Source organism: Elgaria multicarinata, chromosome 8 (assembly GCF_023053635.1).
Source record: "Elgaria multicarinata webbii isolate HBS135686 ecotype San Diego chromosome 8, rElgMul1.1.pri, whole genome shotgun sequence".
NCBI lineage: Eukaryota > Metazoa > Chordata > Lepidosauria > Squamata > Anguidae > Elgaria > Elgaria multicarinata.
In genome coordinates, this window is record NC_086178.1 from 83,445,819 (window position 1) to 83,464,929 (window position 19,111).

Genomic DNA, 19,111 nt, shown 5'->3' on the forward strand with positions numbered 1-19,111 from the left:
CCCATTAACTGGTGACTACTTCTACCACTATAAGACAACTCACTTCCAGGAGTGGGTGAGTGGAAAAGTCCGTAACTGCAATCCTGCAGCCGCATGGCAAGTCTGCCTTTGGGAGCCTCAGGTTGAACTGGAGCAGAACAAAGGAGAGATCTCACCTCTTTGGCCTCACCCCATCATCACACTGATTGGTTCAGCAGTCCCCTCCTGGGAAGGAGATGCTGCTGCTGGGACTGTGCTGCAGCTATGCAGCTGCTCTTTACCAGCCATTCTCCCTTCGCTACCAGCCTGCTTGCCCCCGCAATTCATTGCTCCCCATTTAGGGGAGGAACTTGACTTCTGGAGGATAAGGGCAGGGGTTGAGGGGGGAGGGAAAGATTTAGCTAGTCCATTTTATAGCAAGTATTCATTAAATTAAACATCTTGGCATTTCAGTCTCTCATTAAAATCAATATAATGTCTATCCATATTTGAACAAACTTTGAAGATTAAAATTACATACTCCATGTGAACCTTTGCAATTCATATTTATGTGAACATCTTTTAATCTAGATTTTTTTTCTTTTTTAAAGCTTTCCCCCAAACAAATAATGAATTTAAAATGCGTTTGGAATATTTGATAGCATAAATAAATAAATTTGTATGCTTTCTGTTTTTCATACAAAAACAAACCTTTCTACAAGTGTGCTAACATTCAAATAAATGCCTGCCTAAACTGAAAATGAATTGTTATTTAATAGACGTGAAGTGGCTTCTATTACATTTTGACCATATCCTTTAAGAGTTCCTTACCTATTATAATACTTTAAGACAAATTTAGCATTATTAACTACAAGATATTTTGACTACACTAGGCACAATCCAAAGTGTGCTTAAGTCCCATTCATTTTCATAACACATAAACATGCTTGCCTTTTGCTTGGGACAAACACAATTAATTAGAAATACTTTGACTTTGATCCCTTGTAGATTGGATTGCCACTGCTAGTAAGAATGCCTGCCGGCCCATAAATGTAAAATTCTTCTTGCTGGAGTCCTAGTGTTTTAGCTTTTATCTGGGAAGTGGGTAACCTGACCTTTCCGCATGTCTTCTTTGTGGCTTACACAAAGCATGCTAGTTGTGCATTTTGACAGTTTGTAGTTTCAGACTGAACAGCTGTTGCCTAACCGCTAGTGCAAACAAGTGTAGTGTGTTATATTTCTCTGCTTTTGGAAGTATCTTCACTTCTGATGTTTAAGAAGAAAACAACAGAAGTTTGCTGGTAAGACTGATGGCCTGTGGCCTATATGCTATCTCCTGATGTCTTTTAAATCTAAAGAAAAATGTTTTTAAGATGGAAATATTGACGTTGTTTTTATTGTTATATACTGTGACCGAGGTATAGATTTCCAAGATTAGTCATGAGAAGGCACACCTGATATATGTATCTTTTCCTTTCTTTAGTAGACTGTGGGTGCACCCACACGCTCACCATTTTCTGAATCACAGCTTAAATGGTTTTAAAAAAACAACCTGTGAGATTTTACTTGCAGCAAATATGATTGACATTGAAATGCAGTAGTAAAATGTGTTTTCTTTCATACATGTGCCAACATGTTGCACTGCTGTAAGTGTAATGCTGAAAAACCATTTTCTATGGGTGTAGCTACCTGTCATTGGACATTTTGTTCAGCAAGCTAGTTTAACTACTGGTTAGCTTACTTCCTAAAACAAAGATAGCGTGATACAACTTGTCTTAAGAGTAAGCTAACCAGTAAATATTGTTCAGCATATTCCAAATGTTCTGTCTTCCAGATCATAGGGACTGATGTTTGTGGTAGTGGTTCTGTTGACTTCACACCACTACACAAGTTAGGGATTCACCCCTTTAATATCTTGTTTGCTGGATTGTGGCACAAACGTTAATATTTGTAGGTAGCGAAAAGTCCTAAAATAAGAATGAATTCCAATATCACTGGTGGTGTTCATTCTGTTACAATCGCTGGCTCAGTTTGATATCATGTTTTCAGTTCTCTAAGCTACACTTTAGAGGATAAGGAAAGTGCCATGGGGCGCCCTGCGCTGCCTTGTGCCTGTCACATGCCAGGTACATTCGGATTGGCTTTCATCAAATTTGCTCCATTTGGACGTTAAACCAAACTATGGTTATACAATCTGTGGAATGCAGGGTGGGGAAATCCACGCAAGAGGGAGGGAAGGAGGGAGCATATGATCCTGCAGTATGTTCTTAATATTCCAAACCATGCTATGATCGGGAACAAAATGTCTGTACTGAGTCACTGGCTGGGTTCACACACAATGGTAACATAGGATTCTGGAGAGTCACCATATAAGCTTAATTATATAGCTGGTTTTTTTTACAGAATTATTGGCACTGTCTTTGGGATTCCAGAAAGATGGCTAATAATAGTTGTCTGGCTTTAATACTTGAATGGCATGATATAATACTTACATAATATTGCAGACAGGTGTCAGTATGATAGGAGATTGTAAAAGTGATACTAATTTAAAAGATTTCCTTACTATCTTCCCATTTGTTTGCATGAGAAAAAATAATCTTAAATGGGAAGCTAAGTGCTGTTTTAGTCTCTTCTTACTGGTATGATTATAACTTAAATAGTAACCTACTAGAAACATTTTAAAACATTTTGTTGTATTTTTACTCTATTTTAATTCTTGTAAACTTCCCTAATAATTGGATATTGAAAGGCAGTATAAAAACCTTACGATTTTATTTTCCAATAAAACAATTTTAATGTCAATTGAAATGCCACTATAATTTCCCACTTTACTCAGTAAGGGGCATACTCATATTACACACTATTGCATTTGATAGTGCCCAAACATTTTTTTATTTTTAAAAAGTAAAATAGCCTTGGGAGAGGAAAATTTGGAGCAGAAAAGTGATAGAGGAGAAAGGAGGTACCTAAATCCCTCCTTGCCCACTATTTCTCTGCATCAGATTACCCCTCCCCAGCAGCCCTACCCCTGCAGTATTTAAATTGAATGGTAGCTAGTCATCTTTGGTATAAAATGTATGTTTTAATTGTTGCTATTATTATTATTATTATTATTATTATTATTATTATTATTATTATTATTATTATTTACATACCACCCCATAGCAGAGGCTCTCTGGGTGGTTTACATAGGTTAAAAACAATATACAAAAATTTTAAATCACAAAAACATACCATTTTAAACCACAAAAACATACAAAAACAAACCCATGCTAATTACATATTGCTAAATGCCTGGGAGAAGAGAAAAGTCTTGACCTGGCGCTGAAAAAATAACAATGTCGGTGACAGGTGGGGCTCGTTAGGGAGATTGTTCCACAATTTAGGGAATCAACTTAAGATAGCTGTGAGTAGAAGCATGCTTAGTTAATAGGTATCCCCCCTTCTTACTGTAGAATGCATTGCTAATGAAAGAGTAAAGAAAATCACCAGTGTTTTGAAAATCTTTTTCAATTTGAATCTAAAATATTAAAAAAAAATAGCCCTGTTTTCTCAAAGGCATCATAGAGTATTTGGCTGTGGTTTACACTTTACTGATAAGTAATAATTGATACTGTGTTATAATGGTTGATTTTTCCTATTTTGTAATTAATTTAAACTCTTATAATGTTGGTATTAGTGAAATGCACTGTCTGAGTTGTTTATTGTTGTAATGATACTCTGTTGTAATGATGTATTGGTATGCTTTCTTGTTTTTTTATTGCTGTTTTTTGTTAGCTGCTTTGGGTACTTTTTGCAGAAAAGTATATAAGATGATGATGATGATGATGATAACTAAGGCAGATTCAATAACATTAAAACAAAGAAACCACTTCCTGGCTATTGCACAGTCTTTCTAGCATACTTTCCATATACAAGATTGGTACATGTTTCTGGTGGTTCAAATATGGTGCCATGGAAATTAATGGGTGGTGGGAGAGGAGGTCAGTAGAGAAGTTGATGGCAGCAGCTTATTGTATTTGTCTGGGGATTAATTCAAACATTTGATCTCTGCATACCTTCAAATACTTGAAATAAGTGGGATACAGTTTGGTTTGTTTAGTTCTTATTGACTAAACAATAAGGTCGTGGGGCCAGATCTTGAATACTTGCCCTGATGGGCTATTGCACTGAGGTACTCACTCCTTTGGACTACCCTGTTGCAAATGCAACAAAGTTGCAGGGTATATAAATGAAGTTGCAGGGTAGTAGGATGTTCTGTTTTCTGCCTTCTGCATTGTAGGAACAGAAATACAGCTGAACCTGGTTATCGCCTTTTTTATTAACATCATTATTGGTGGCATAAGTTGTTGCAGTATCATTTGGGATCACTCTATAAGACACTGCTGCTGTAGACTCCCATTGTTCTCTAGATAGTACAGGGAATAGGCAGGAACATTGTTCTCACAGTAAATGGGGAAAAGATAAAGAAAGTGGGCTTAGACAGACATGGTGGAGAGTTGCCTGTGGAAAGGAAAGGAAAGGGAAGCATAGGAATAGTGATAATGCTCAATAGTTTGCAGCTAGAACACAGAACACCAATAATTGCGCTCTCATTAGAGATGAGTGGATGGGCCAGTGCAAGCCCATTCTGCCAACTTGGTGTATGTCTATCACCTTGTCTGTCTAAGCCCACTTCCTTTATCTTTCCCCCATTTACTGTGTCCTCCCCATTCCTGATAGCTTTGTTTAAGGATCCAGTTGTTAGAGAAGGTAAAATGTCAGGAAGGACCTACTTTTCCATAAGCATGTTCTCACTGAAACTTACTGTCATTGTATGATATGAAGCATGTTCTTTGGCTGGGCTCCATGGATCAAAGATAAATGTTTGACCAGAAGTGCCAAAGAGTGGAGCATTTAATATCCTGTGCCACACTCCCCCTCCACCCCAAATGTTAGGGGCACATATAGGTTACTTGCTGTAGTCAGTGTATGGTTTTTATAGGAGAGCCATTGTTACTATCTGCAGAGTAAGGAAGTGTTCATCTTCCACTCAGTTTCAGCATGAGATGGCTGATAACACTGGTCTCCATATACTTTAGCTGTGTCCTGCTGTGGTTAAGAAGCATAGGGAGGAATGGTTAGATGTTTTTGGTTTTGATTAGATATTTTGGTTTTGGTCTGTTACATGCTGCCAATTACAGCAATTTGTGAGCCGCTTATATATTACTCATAGAAGCCTCATCAAAGCAAGAAAAATACTTTTTAAGAATAAGGCCATATTTTATTGTTTTCTATTGCAAGTCTTTATGTTAAACCGAATGATTGTATTTTTGCTTTATAACACATAATATGTTCCAAGTGACCTTCAAAGAAAGTGCCTTTCCAACTTTGTATTATATTGCTCAGTTTTTCCCATTTTTCCCCAGATATAACGTTCTCTACATTACATCATTTATAAAATTAGGTCACAAAACAATTTGGCCAAGCAATTTTCAGCTCTGCAGGAAGAACTTGACTTTTACCAATACTTTTTTTTAATGTGCAGTTACTATTACTACCCTGCTGTGCCTCATTATCTTTGACTATTGCATAGAACTTTTTGTAATACCCAGTTTGAAAACAGTTGAGTCTGGGTCACAATTCTGTAGGCTTAATTTACACTGCTTTGGCTTAACATTGTACTGGAAGTAATTTAACTATGTGAAGAACTTCTAGGTCAGAGTTATTATAACATATATCACTGCTGAAAGCAAAGCTTGGGCTAAATTTTTATCTTGTGGCTTTCTGAAAATTATATTACCATTTGTAGAAATATCCTCACATATTTTTAAAAAGCCAGCAATGTAATTAATATACTTCAAACCAAACATGGCAGTAACACAGAAGAACTATACTTTTAAATATATGTATATATTGTAACATATATGTGTGTGCGTGTGTGTATTGTAACAAATAGCAAGTTGCGCTGTTTAGAGAGTCACACTGTCATTGCAAATCCTGCAACTGGAGACCTCCACCTTATTGCAGAAAAGGGTGATCTGCTGAGTCTCCAGGCTTCTACTCTCGCTACTTGACGGTACCAAAGAGAGATGGAGGCCCATCTTGGATCTGAGGAACCTAAATCTTTTTATTACACCAAAAAGAGTCAGAATAGTCATGCTAACCACTATTCTACCCATGCTGAAAAAAGGGCTCTGGTTCACAACCGTGGAGTTAAAAGATGCCTATTTTCAACAGCTGCACACATTCCGTCAAGGATCGCCTCTCATGTGGATGCAAAATCCTGCTATGGCCACTGAGAAAGAGAAACTTGGGTGTGGATCATAGATTGCAAAACCCGATACACATACTGCCCAACTTCAAAAACAAACAAAACCCCAAAAAACAGGGCCCCTTTAAAATCCCTTTAACTAACACGAACATCTTTCTTAAACAAGGAAGTTAATACCTTTTATCATCTTTTCGGCTATATTTCAAGCTAATAGTCTTAGTTGCTAAAGAACCCAAAAATTGTAGAGAACGTTGTTGGTCCGTTGGGGGGGGGGATTAAAAGGTCATAGATTGGTAAATTAACCTAGGACCAGCCAAAATAATACAAAGTAATTAGCAAGCTGTCAAGTTCTCCAGAATTCTTCATCAGTTTGGATGTTGGGGTGTGAAGTGGGAGACAGAAAGAAAATGGATAGAAAAAGCTGAGCATGATGTTGACCTGAAGTCTTCAGGAAGAGTTATGCAAGTGTAATTCGCTTCGCTTCACTAGGTGCGTTATAGACAGATTTTGTTTCAGAATTATTTAAGCATGATCTTGAAAAATCAACCTTGAACCAGTGGGGATGTTGAGTGGACAGAGCTGAGTGGGTAAGTTGAGTAGAATTTGGATTAAATGGATCCCATTTTGAGGGGGGAAACATCAGTCACCTGTTTTTTGTTTAACCAGGAATTTTCCTATTCTGAAATCAAGCTCTAATTCTTTAAATGGACTTGCCATATCACAAATGTAAAATCCTCTATAAAAACAAAAACAAATCCTAGGTGCAATGAACTAATGCTCCTCTGGCTGCACCTCATTACAGTCCAGAGTAGATGATTCAATCATGTTCAGATGTGATCTGACACCAGCACTGTAGCCATTCAACTTGCTTCTGTGAGCTGCTGTGCTGGCTATTGTCTATTAACTTGAAAAGAAACAAGGCCATAACTCCTCCCAGTGTTATGATTTTCATCACAGGAATGACTTCAAGGTACAGTCATGTGAGGACAAACAGTACCAGTTGGAGACGAAGATAAAAGAATTGTTTTTAAAGATCTTCAGAATTCTTTGGCCTGTTTGTTCTCAGGCTATAGAGTTTAAATTTTATCCTCACAACAACGTGTGAGGTAAGATAGGTTGAGAGATAGTGATTTGTTCAGGAGGAAGAATTTGGATTTGTTAGTCACCAGGGAACATATTGGGACAAGCCAAACCTGTACAAAAGGGATGAGCTCAACTTGGAATCAGGCTGCTGGCATTTATTCATAAAGTCTAGCATAGTCCCGTTTAATTTATGAAAGGAAGAATATTTCAACAATGAGGTTGAAAGCAAGTTGAAATGAGATTGAAAAATATTGAAAAGGAAAGTCAGGTATGTCAAATCTGTATCAGTCTATCTGAGATCATTTTCAGAGGCCCTCCTCTGGGTGTCCCCACTGACTGAGGTGTAAGAGTGCCTTGATCTTCACTAAGGAAGATGCTGGAGACAGAGATTTGAAGCATGTGAGTAGCTATGTGAAACAAAGATGATGAGATGATGATTTAGGATTTGTAAGTAAATTACAAATAAAGTACCAATAATTTTGAAAGAACTCAGATGTGAAATCTCCGATTTTTTTTTAATGTTTGGTATCATTAAAATCAACCTCCTTATCAGAGAATTGGAAGTAGCTCTCGTGCTGACGTACCCAATATGGCAAATGAGAGCACCATAGACATCAGACAACCTTGGGCGCCCCGGAAACAAAAGCACCAGCCTCCAGCCCTCCCCCCCCCCGGGCCTTTTCCTGTTCCTTCCCTAGAATGCCTCTAAGCTCTACATGCGCCCAAAGGTATTCTTAGGAAAGGAAGAAGATGGGGAGTTATTGGCTGGTATTTTTCAACCTGCCCAGCCTACCAGTCAAAATCGTCTTGAAAGTGGTGGTGGTGGGGAAATAAAAAGATATCCTGCCGCTTTCTTGTAAGATTGGGGAATAGGGCAGGGGAGTAAACTAGACCTGTTTTATCTGTGTTTTGAAAGGGTTGTATGTTTTGTCTTTTTTATTATTAGAGGAGGGGTGTGAGTGAGTAAGCAAGTGGGTTTTGCATGTGGGTTTGTGTACATGTGTTGCCTCAAAGAGTTTTATGGGTGTGTGTTTAAGGGCGCAATCCTATGCATGTTTAGACAGAAGTCCTAAACTCCCAGCATACCTCAGCTAGCCGTGTGGGGAGGTGTAAGACTTTTTTTTCTGTCTAAACATGCATAGGATTGCACCCTAAAATAATTAAATGAAAATCAGATAAATAAATAGTAACATAAAAAAAAATAAAACAAAAGGGTTTAGTGCCATGTGGAGCTGCAGTGGACTTGTGGTGGATCACATTACTCCACATATAATTCTAAAGAATTTCCCTATATTAATTGGAATTTACTTTTTGTGTGTGTATGTTGCCTCTGCTGGTTTAAGAATGTGTATATTTTGCACTTTTTGTATGTATATGTATGTGCGTGCATGTATGTTAATGGGTATTTCATTCTATATGGGGGACAAATATGTGGTTTGGTATTTGGGACCCACATCCACCCTCTGTCTTGTACTCAGTTTCTTGGGCAAGTTGTGCTTTGTGACTAGGCAGGCCAGCATGGCAGCCATTTTGTGACTAGGCAGTTACTCAGTTTGGGTTGGGGGGAAGTAAAAGTCCCATTAATAAGCCAGTGGGAAGCGAAATGTTCTGAAATTAAATGATGCGATGCACTAAAGAGGAGAGGAAATAAAATATTTAGATAATTAGTATGATGAATTGAACCATTCTGATAAGAAATTGTAGTTAATTGTTGAAAGTATTGTGTTATGAAGTAACAGAAGTGATGTTAATAGAGTGGGTTATATTACTAAACAATGTTAACTAAGGATTAATGAGTCACCCATGAAAACTGATCTGCAGTAGATTTAGAACAGTTGAAGAATTCACACTGCATACCTAACTTATGGGATCTACTAAGCTTCTAGCTTACATAGCTGTAAAAAATGGTTAGACAAATGCAGGGAAGACAGGTCTGTCAGTGGCTGTTAGCCATGATAATTAAGTGGATCCTCCAAGTTTAGAGGCGATACTACATGCTCAGAATAAACTTGTCCTTGTAAGCTTTCCATAGTCATCTGCCAGGCCATGCTGGAAACAGGATACTGAACTAGATAGACTGACTATTGGTCCGATTCAAAAGGCAGCTCTTATGTTTTTACTGAAAGGGCTTATGTATTGCATGGGGATAGGAGTCCAGGTGTCCAGCACCCAAAATGAGCTAACTATGCTCACGTACTATGTTCTTACAATGATGACATATCATGGTGCGAGTGGACCTTGACACAAGTGCAGGAAACTTGTCACAGCAGAGCACCTGAGTGAATATGAATGCTCTATGCCACTTGGAATTTGGCATAGAGCCAGGACCATTTCTAGGGAGAGGTAAAGTGTGTGATTACCTGATACACCAAGGCCATAGCTAGATGGGGCAAAATCCCTGGGTGATTCCTGGGACCATCCCTGTGCATCCACATGACGCACAGGGGATCCCGGGATCAGGGAGGGATGATCCCTCCTTTGCCCCAGGATCTTGCTCTCCCCTTTAAACCTGGAATTTCCATGGTCTTGGGCTGAGCCCGAGACCGTGGAACGTGTGGCCAGGCGCCGTGGATTGACATGGCTCCTCGCAATTCCTCGCAAAAAGCCGGGAGCTGGGCTCATCGGGGGTAGCGTGGGGGGAGGGGAAAATAATTTAAATAAAAAAACTCTTACCTTTTGCACATGACCATTTGTGCACTGCTGGAACTTTAATATTTTTAAAAAATGGCGGGCGCGACACCTCTCCTTCTGAGGTTGTCACACCTCACGTGTAAACAGAGGAGGGATATCGTGATAAGCACATCGCAAGATCTTCCCTCCTCCGTCGTGTTCTAACAGGTAGGTCTAGCTAAGGTAGGGTGACCATATGAAAAGGAGGACAGGGCTCCTGTAACTTTAACAGTTGCATAGAAAAGAGAATTTCTGCAGGTGTCATTTGTATATATGGAGAACCTGGTAAAATAGTTAAAGCTGCAGGAGCTATACTAGAGTGACCAGATTTAAAAGAGGGCAGGTCACCTGCAGCTTTAACTGTAGTTATGAAGAGGAAATTTCATCAGGTTCTCCATATATACAAATGACACCTGCCAAAATTCCCTTTTCTGTGCAATGTAATAAATAAATAAATACATAAATAAATGTAAATGTAATAAAATAAACTGTTAAAGATACAAAAGCCCTGTCCTCCTTTTCATATGGTCACCCTAAGCTAAGGCCCAAGAGAAAGGATGTCAAATGGCACTCAGGCAGGCAGCAACAATAGTGACCGGGCCAGGTTTGGCATGCAGTAGAAGAAAGTGCCGCATTGGCAAGACCAGGTAGTAGCTGTGTGACATTTTAATTCACAATCTTTTCCTTAGTGTGAGAAGCAACAAGTTGAACCAGTCATCTTGCTAAGTTTGGGTGTTTGCAGCCAATAAGGCCATTGGAATGATTAGAGGGTTGCCCTCTTGTTGATCCATGGCTCTTTCTGGTGGTGTGTCCCTAAAACAGCATCTGATTGGTTCAGCTTGCTGCTACTCTCATGCTAGAGAAAATATTGCTATTTAAAATGGTGTGTGGCTGCAGCCTGGACTGGCCAATGCAGCGCTTTCCTGCAACATGTGCCAAACCTCGCCTGGTCACTATTACTACCTGCCTGGGGGTTGCTACAGTTCCCTTTTCCTAACTCTTTCCCCTGATCTTCCTCCTACCAAAAAGTTTGTACAGTGGATATTGTTCCCATGGCTTCTGTAAGATTTTTTTTTAAAAGGAAGGGACCTATTTGACCTTTTAGAGTGTACTTTTTCTTTAAACACGACTCCTGTGTAGTTCCACTGCAGTATACCCTGGGCCCCCACTTTAAATCCTAGGCATGCCTCTGTGACCTGTCAGTAATGTGGTCAAGGGTGTGTGGCTGTGTCTTCCCCTCCCTCATTCCCTCTTTTTCCCCTCCCACCATTTCCTGTTTTCCCCCCATTCACAGTAGCTGCACTTTTGGGCACAGGCTTCCTTTCCCACTTAGCACTACTTCACACTGTTTCATCCTTTCACTATATCGCAGTAATGCTGTTTTTCCATTCACAATATGTAATCTAGTGCAATAGCTGCTTTACCCATTCGTAGTATGCAGCCTTTTCATGAGCAGCTCAGGTCAATAGATCTTGAATTTAATTGTGTATATTGGGGATTTTATTCATTTTCCAGTTATAGAGAATAATGCACATAGCCATTAGTGTGTCTTTACTAATCCACGGTGCATACCCTCTTGCAAATCCCATTTGTTTGCAATGTATCCTGGTAAGGCATGAGCATCTTATACCTTGTGTGAGGTTTGCAGAACCATATTGATCCTGGTCAGGGCCTCCATGCAGAAGGCCATCGGGCACCTCCATAATATATGTACTAGATTAGTCTGTAGACTCTTACACCACCACTTACAATTCCTTGGCATTTTAATCATTCTGGTATCCAGTATGCGCTGTGTAAAATAATTTGCTGTATAAAACATTTCCTGAGGTCTCTGTTAGATGGTCTGACAGATTTTAAGGCTCATAATGTGAATATTTGAAATGGCTGGCATCAAGTGGTGAATTAATAATTGGCTAAACAGGATAAGTGGTTCCCGATAATTGACTGATACTACCTTTTAAGAAGTGCTATAGGAAATGTTATCAGCTTTGTAGGAAAAGGAGGATCTATAGAAGTTAGAAAAGGAATTTCAAGAATATTTAGGCTTGTACAAAAGTGGGTCACATGTCATAAATGTCTTCTGAAATTTTAATTTAACAGATTAAGGGCAGAATTGGTAGCTAATTATTTTTGTATTTTATTAATTTCAGAACGACAATTGAGTTCATCTATGGCTGGATCAAATGCCCTTACTTCCACTGTAGCTGGTATCAGTAAAGAGCTTGTAGAACTTCAGCATCTCATTCAGTTTCCAGAAGAGATTGCTAGTATTCTGACTGAGCAGGAACAGGATCTCTACAGAAAAGTATTGCCCATTGACTACCTCTGCTTCTTAACCAGAGATTTGGGAAATGCTGAATGCCAGAGCAAACTTTCAACTATTAAAGCTTCAATTTCAGCAACTTTTCTTTCTGCTCCAAATGGAGAATGCAGTGCTGTTGAAGATCTGGTGACAAGATTCAATGAGGTAGGATGAGGATTTTGATTACTTATGTACATGCTTTGCATTCTTTCATTCATGATGTGTGTGTGTGTGTGTGTGTGTGAGAGAGAGAAAGTGTGAACTTCTCAGGTCCAGCACTCTTAGCTGTGGGAGATGGCTGGGTTAAAGAGCCATTTTAATTTCCTGCATAATACAGCATTTCAGCAGGGCAAATTAAAATGGTGAGCATTCTACATGTGGCTTTTATTGCACACTCGTGATTGATCACTCACAGAAGTTTGCAGGTCCTTAACAAGACATCATCAACCTCCAGAGTGTCTCCTGTGTTTTTTGACCATTATCCCGTTTTTAAAAAGACCAGAGTTAAGCCAATAACAAACGTTAATGAGAGATACCAGCAGTGTTTAATGTCGGCATTGTGTTATTAAAAGCCCCCTAGATGGCACTAAATAGAACATTGCATAGAAAGGAAGTTTTCAGTTCAAATCACATGTCCGCCATGTAAAGAAGCTCATTGTGATCCTGCAAAGAAACCAGAAGCAGAAAGCCCCAGTAAAGATGCGGGTGTGGAGAAACCCTCTGTCTCCCATATCAAGGGCATTGTGGAGAACTTAAATGGTGGCTAGACGCAGTTGTGTAATGCTGCTTTGAGTGCTGGAATGGATTTTTTCAAAGGGTGAGCTGGGGCCTTGGCATTTGCCTAAGCATGTTGGTTGCTCACATAAACTACGGTGTTTCTGATAAGGTGGCTTAATTGGATTGTTGCAAATTTAAACTCTTGAGAGAGTGAGCCTATTGCTTAATTCTCTGGACTATTTTCTTATGGACTAAACTTCTTAGTGATCTTCATGGAGCATTATGAAACAGGCGTTTCTCGATTCTCTTAACAGCTCACAGGTATTTAGCCATAATCCAGAGAAAACTAATTAAGCACTTTCATATGCTGTGATTGTTCTTAAAGAAGCAGTGCTGTTTATCTGAGTACTTTTCTGTTGAGGCAATTTTAATCCAGTTTGTTTTCCTCGATGATTTTGCAAGAAGATGTCTAATTTATTTTAGTGTGACGGAAGGCCTGCTGTGCCATTGCAAGGGCATAATTTACTGGGTTGTGCAGGTGTCCTGAGCTGATACAGGATGGCATTCTGGTGTAATAGACTGGCTTGGTGTTGCTACGTCATTAATAGTGAGAGCCACTGTAGGCTAAATAAGGCAGTATATAGGGTTACTTAGAACTGTTGTACTGTATGAAATTTTATGGAGAAAGTGGGTGCTTGCAGACAAGGTTTTTATCCTGCAATCACCCTTCCTCTAATACAGAATTTTATGGGGGAGGGAGTCCAGGCAATGGCATGTTCTTCTTCGTGGTCTCTATGCATCACACATATGGGCTCTGCGCCTGCGCGGAGACCTGAACCGGAACCTCTAATAGCTTAATATAACGTTTTAGGCGGGAACCATCCCCCCACGCTACTGCTATACATCAGTTCTTCGTCGTCCGCCATTGTGGCTAGACCTAGAAACCGACCTCTCAGCATTTTTCTGTAAAATTTCCTCTTTACTTACCTTAAATTCGTAGTTTTCTCTTCAGTAAACTGTCCTCTTTGTATTCTTTCTTCTTCCTAACAATATATATATATATATATTGTTAACTATATAAAATATATATATATTTTATATAGTTAGCATTTTCTTCTTTCGCTTTCACCGCGATCTGCGGTCGCTGTGCCTGGCTGGGCCTATGGCAGTAAAAGCTCCTTTCAGGAAATGTGTTAGTTGCTGGGCTAAACTTCCCCCAACTGACGGCCACTCGCTCTGTATAATTTGTCTGGGCGAAGGACATAAAGTTGAGACGTGTCACCATTGCATGTCTTTCACGAAGCAGATGCGCAAGAACAGGGCCGATCGACTGAGAGCAATTCTGTGGGAGAAAGCCCTCAAGGGAACAGACGCTCCTAAACAAAAATCCATGGAGAAACCTTTGATCCCAAAGAAGACCATTACTCTTACACAACAGAGTATTGATGAAGACCAGAGCTCTGGCGTACAAACGTTCATCATCTCTGAAACGACCATGGCAGAAAAGAGGATGGACATACCCCTCACGCCTGGTCGCTCTTTGGTGAGTTCTGTGGTCAAAAAGATTTCAAAAAAGGCCAGAACCCCCAAATCTGCAGAATTGCAGAAAAGGAAGAAAAAGAGAAAGGACTATAACACATCTTCCTCACTGCGTAGTTCATCGATACTGACTGCCACGGTACCGAGCCGCCCAACTTCGGTACCGACCTCGCTACCGAGACCGCTGGAATCAATCTCGGAAGGCGAGATTAGAGACTCGACACCAGCAAGATCAGTACAGCGCGCTGTACCTCCTTGCGAGCAAGGGGCTATCGAGCCAGACAGGCAATCACAACAGAATATGCCTTTGGCTTCCCCAGTCAGACCTAGATCACCCAGGCCTATGACCTATAGAGAACGATCTCATTCACCTCGATCAGATTGGGACAGACAGTCAACTCATGCTGACCCCTACGGATGTCGCGAGTGGGGCGATTGGAAATATTATCGCCCACACTCCTACTTACCAGCGGATGACTATTATTATCGGTACCGACAACCGATAGATAGCCAGTTTGCTCAACCTCCACCAGTATCGAGAACCTTACCGAGCCACATGGCACCACCGCCACCAACGCCGACACACCTTCGGTACCGTGAACAGTCACTGCCGCCAACACCGGCATCCCTTCGATACCACGAGCAATCCACCACGGTACCAAGCATGGCAATTGTACCGGTAGCACCGCCGCAGTCGGAGCAAATGACTCAACCCTTGCCGCTATCATCTCAGGGACAACACCACTCTATATCACCTGAAAATGATTACCAGTCGGACTCAATTTCCTCTGTATCACCAACGCCATCCATCCCATCACCGAAAAATGCAGTAGATTCCAAGGACCCTGCTTCTCCTTCCGAGGACATGGGACATTTTTCCGAGCACATCTTGAGAATGGCTCAATCATTAGGGCCATCCACCAGCCTTCAGAGAGACTGGAAGATCCTATCTATGATGTCCTCCACACTATACCATTCCCACCTACCCTGTTGCAGACTGCACAGATGTCCTGGAAGACACCTTCTTCCATGGCACCTACTTCCAAACGGCTTGAGGCGATGTACTGCATCCAAGAAAAAGGGGCTGAATTTTTATTTCAGCATCCGAAACCGAATTCAATCGTCGTCGAATCTTCACAAGGAAAGTCCCAAAAGATTCACTCTGCACCTGTCAATAAAGAAGGGAGAAAGTTAGACTTCCTCGGCAGAAAAATTTACGCATCCACTTCCTTAGGGTTGCGAGCTGCCACCTACCAGGTGACCATGGCGCGTTATCAGGTTTTCCTGTGGGAGAAAATAGGATCACTCTGTGACTACCTACCCAATGACAAAAGGGAGTTAGCTAGAGTCTTCCAAGCGGAGGCATCTGCCATTGCAAAGCAGCAACTAAGTACTGCTAGACACCAGACTGACTGCGATTCTAAAGCCATGATGGGCTCTATAGCTCTCCGTAGACATGCGTGGCTCAGGTCCGCAGGTGACTCACTGTGCAAGTGAGCTTAGGGCTCTGAGAGTAGACCCATCTTACCTAAACTTTCATAGAGATAAGGTTGTGCTTCGTACTGATATAGCCTTCCTTCCTAAAGTAGTGTCGGCTTTTCATACCACACAGGATACTGTGCTACCTGCCTTCTTCCCTAATCCTACAACGCCAGTAGATTCTACTTTACACTTGTTGGATATGAGAAGAGCTCTTGCCTTCTATAAGGCACGGACTGAGAGCTTTCGAAAGACAAAGCAACTTTTTGTTTGCTATGGTGAACCGCGGAAGGGTCTTTCTATATCCTGTCAGCGCCTATCGCACTGGATAACCCAGACTATTGAAATAGCGTACTCCTTGTCAAGTATGCAGTTGTCAGACACTGTGACAGCTCACTCGACTAGGGCTGTGGCAACTTCTGTGGCCTTCAGTAGGGGTATCCCTCTACAAGACGTTTGTAAGGCAGCAACATGGTCAACTCCATCCACATTTATCAGACATTACAACCTGGATGTCCGTGCAAGGCAGGATTGCTCGTTTGGAAGAGCAGTCCTTTCTGAAATGCTAAGATGACACACCAACCCACCTCCAGGTAGGTCGGCTTGTTAATCGCCCATATGTGTGATGCATAGAAACCACGAAGAAGAAATGCAGGTTGCTTACCTGTAACTGTAGTTCTTCGAGTGGTCATCTATGCTTTCACACAACCCACCCACCATCCCCTCTTGGTGGCGTGTTTGGATTTATTTTTGACTTATATAGTGTTATATTTTTTCATACATAGTTTATGGGGCCACAGTGTTGGACTCCTGTAAACTGAGGTATAGGTGGGAACCACATGCACATGCGCAGTAGCGTGGGGGGATGGTTCTCGCCTAAAACGTTATATTAAGCTATTAGAGGTTCCGGTTCAGGTTTCTGCGCTGGCGCAGAGCCCATATGTGTGAATGCATAGATGACCACTCGAAGAACTACAGTTACAGGTAAGCAACCTGCATTTTTATCTGTAACCCTCCTGTGTTTTCCCACTGTTTTTTGTCTTACCACCAAATATAATACGTTGAGGAAGAAAAGATGGGTTAGAGGCACAGTGCCTTCTGATCGGTAGCACAAGCAGCCCTCTGTCTGGAAGCACCTGGGGTCAAAACAAGGACACGACAAGGGGTCAGAACAAGGTCATTAGTATGGTGTCATTGGTTTGTTATTATCCTGAAGGCAATTTGTCCTATTTTAATTAGTAAGGCTGCTTATAAATATGGAATGAAAAGGTAGGTGGGTTGTAGATGAATTACTTCCAATTGTGTTGATACAACACAATGTATGTGAGAGATAGTGAATCAGATTCAGGCACTGCAGGAGGTGCAATCAGTTGTGAATATGATTAACTCACAAGCCCAGATGGCAATTTTCTTTTGTAATGTCTGAAGGGAAGCTTGCACAGGTGTCACGTGCAAACATACATGACCATTCTACTGAGGCATTTCTGTTAACTGTGTCATCAGCACAAGTTTTAGGATTGCAGGATTTTAATTAAAATGTTGTAGATGTTGCACAAGAAAAAAACCCCAAAAGCAAATCTACAAGTGCTAATGAATGAAATTTAATAAAATAGTAAATTGTCCAACGTGTTTCAGTAAAGACCTTCCTCAGGGGCATATTTTTCATAGTATGATAAAATCTTTCTTAGTAAGGCAACATGTGGGAGAGATGTTGCCTTACTAGGAAAACTGTCTTCTTGTGTCCTTGAAGAAGGTCTTTACTGAAATGCATTAGGCATTTTATTATTAAATTGTGTAAGTTTTCAATATTGTTTTGATGCTTTCCCTTTTGTTCAGCTTTCTTGTGTTGGTGCTCCCTGCTTTATCCTCTTGTAATATTTTCTCATGCCAGGCACTTAAATAATACCACTGTCTGCAGTTTATTCAAAAGAGAGTAACTTTTCGGTTTGGGGGTGATCCGTTCATCACGATAGCCAGTTGGTCAATTATTAGATCTGGGAATATGAAACCACAAAATCAGAAAGGCTATAGATCTGCATTATTGTTTGAAGTCTTTATTTGTATTTTATTTTGTTTTTTGCTTTTCTTTTTATGTTTTGTCTTTAGTTGTCTTATTTTTCATAGTGAAAAATATTATGAGGCTGTGCCCAGAGTTCAATAGTGCTGCAGACGACATTCTGAAATAAGACATTCCTTTTTATTTGAAGGACCTGTGTTTCTCTCAAAATATGGGACATTTGCCAACATTTTATTTTGGCGAATATTGACTTTAATAATGGCACTGTTTATAGGATCATGCAGTAACATTATTTTGAAACATTCTTATATCTTGCGGCCATAGTTTGGACATCCATTTTAACATAACTTCTCCTTAACTGTTTGTGACATCTAAAAACTCCAAGATAATACATATCTTTTGCTTCATTCAGGATTTCTCTAAACTTAATTTCAGATGCTTTTGTTAATGTAGAAGAACTGAGGTCATTCTGTGTAAATGCTACATAATAAAATGCATGTTTTGCTAAATGTAATTTACAATGCCTATTAGGAGAAAATGAGGAAATATTATTTCTTTATATTATTTACAATATTAGCTGCATGTTCAATATATTTGTCATACTCTATTAGCAAGAGTAGTTTTCTATCCGTCTCTGTTTATATAGTTGAAAGAAAATTCCTACAGAAAGAGTCATGCTTTGGTTGGCGAAAAACTGTAACTGCTTGCTGACTTTCTGGCATTGCCTACAAAAATAATTCACTATATTTATATTGTGGGAGCCAGAATGAATGTTTAGATGACAGGCTCTTGATACTTAATGGGAGACAACTATTTCATACCATTGTCCCTTTTTTTCCACTGAGCAATTATTGCATGCATATTGTGTAGCACATTAGTGTGCTTTCTTGTAAATTTTTGATAAATGCAAGTGCTAATTTATATTACTTAATCATTTTTGTTTCCTGAATGAAGCACTTTTGGCTTACTATAGTTACCCATTCATTTCACAAACTGTCCCTTGATGTAGAATCATGTAACGTGAATGCAGAATCAGTCAATATAAGAGCCTAAGGCTGACCAAGAAATACAAGAGGAAAACAGGGCATAAAAT

At 40.1% G+C, this 19,111-nt stretch overlaps 1 protein-coding gene across 5 annotated transcripts in view; it reads left to right on the plus strand.

Moving 5' to 3' along the window:
- Positions 1–19,111, plus strand: part of PLCE1 (phospholipase C epsilon 1) — a 140,806-nt gene that overhangs the window by 53,730 nt on the left and 67,965 nt on the right. For all 5 annotated transcript variants that reach the window (XM_063132890.1, XM_063132891.1, XM_063132888.1 and 2 more), the window contains exon 3: positions 12,115–12,431. In XM_063132890.1, coding sequence (XP_062988960.1) covers positions 12,115–12,431 — 317 coding nt within the window. The remainder of the gene's footprint in view (positions 1–12,114; positions 12,432–19,111) is intronic.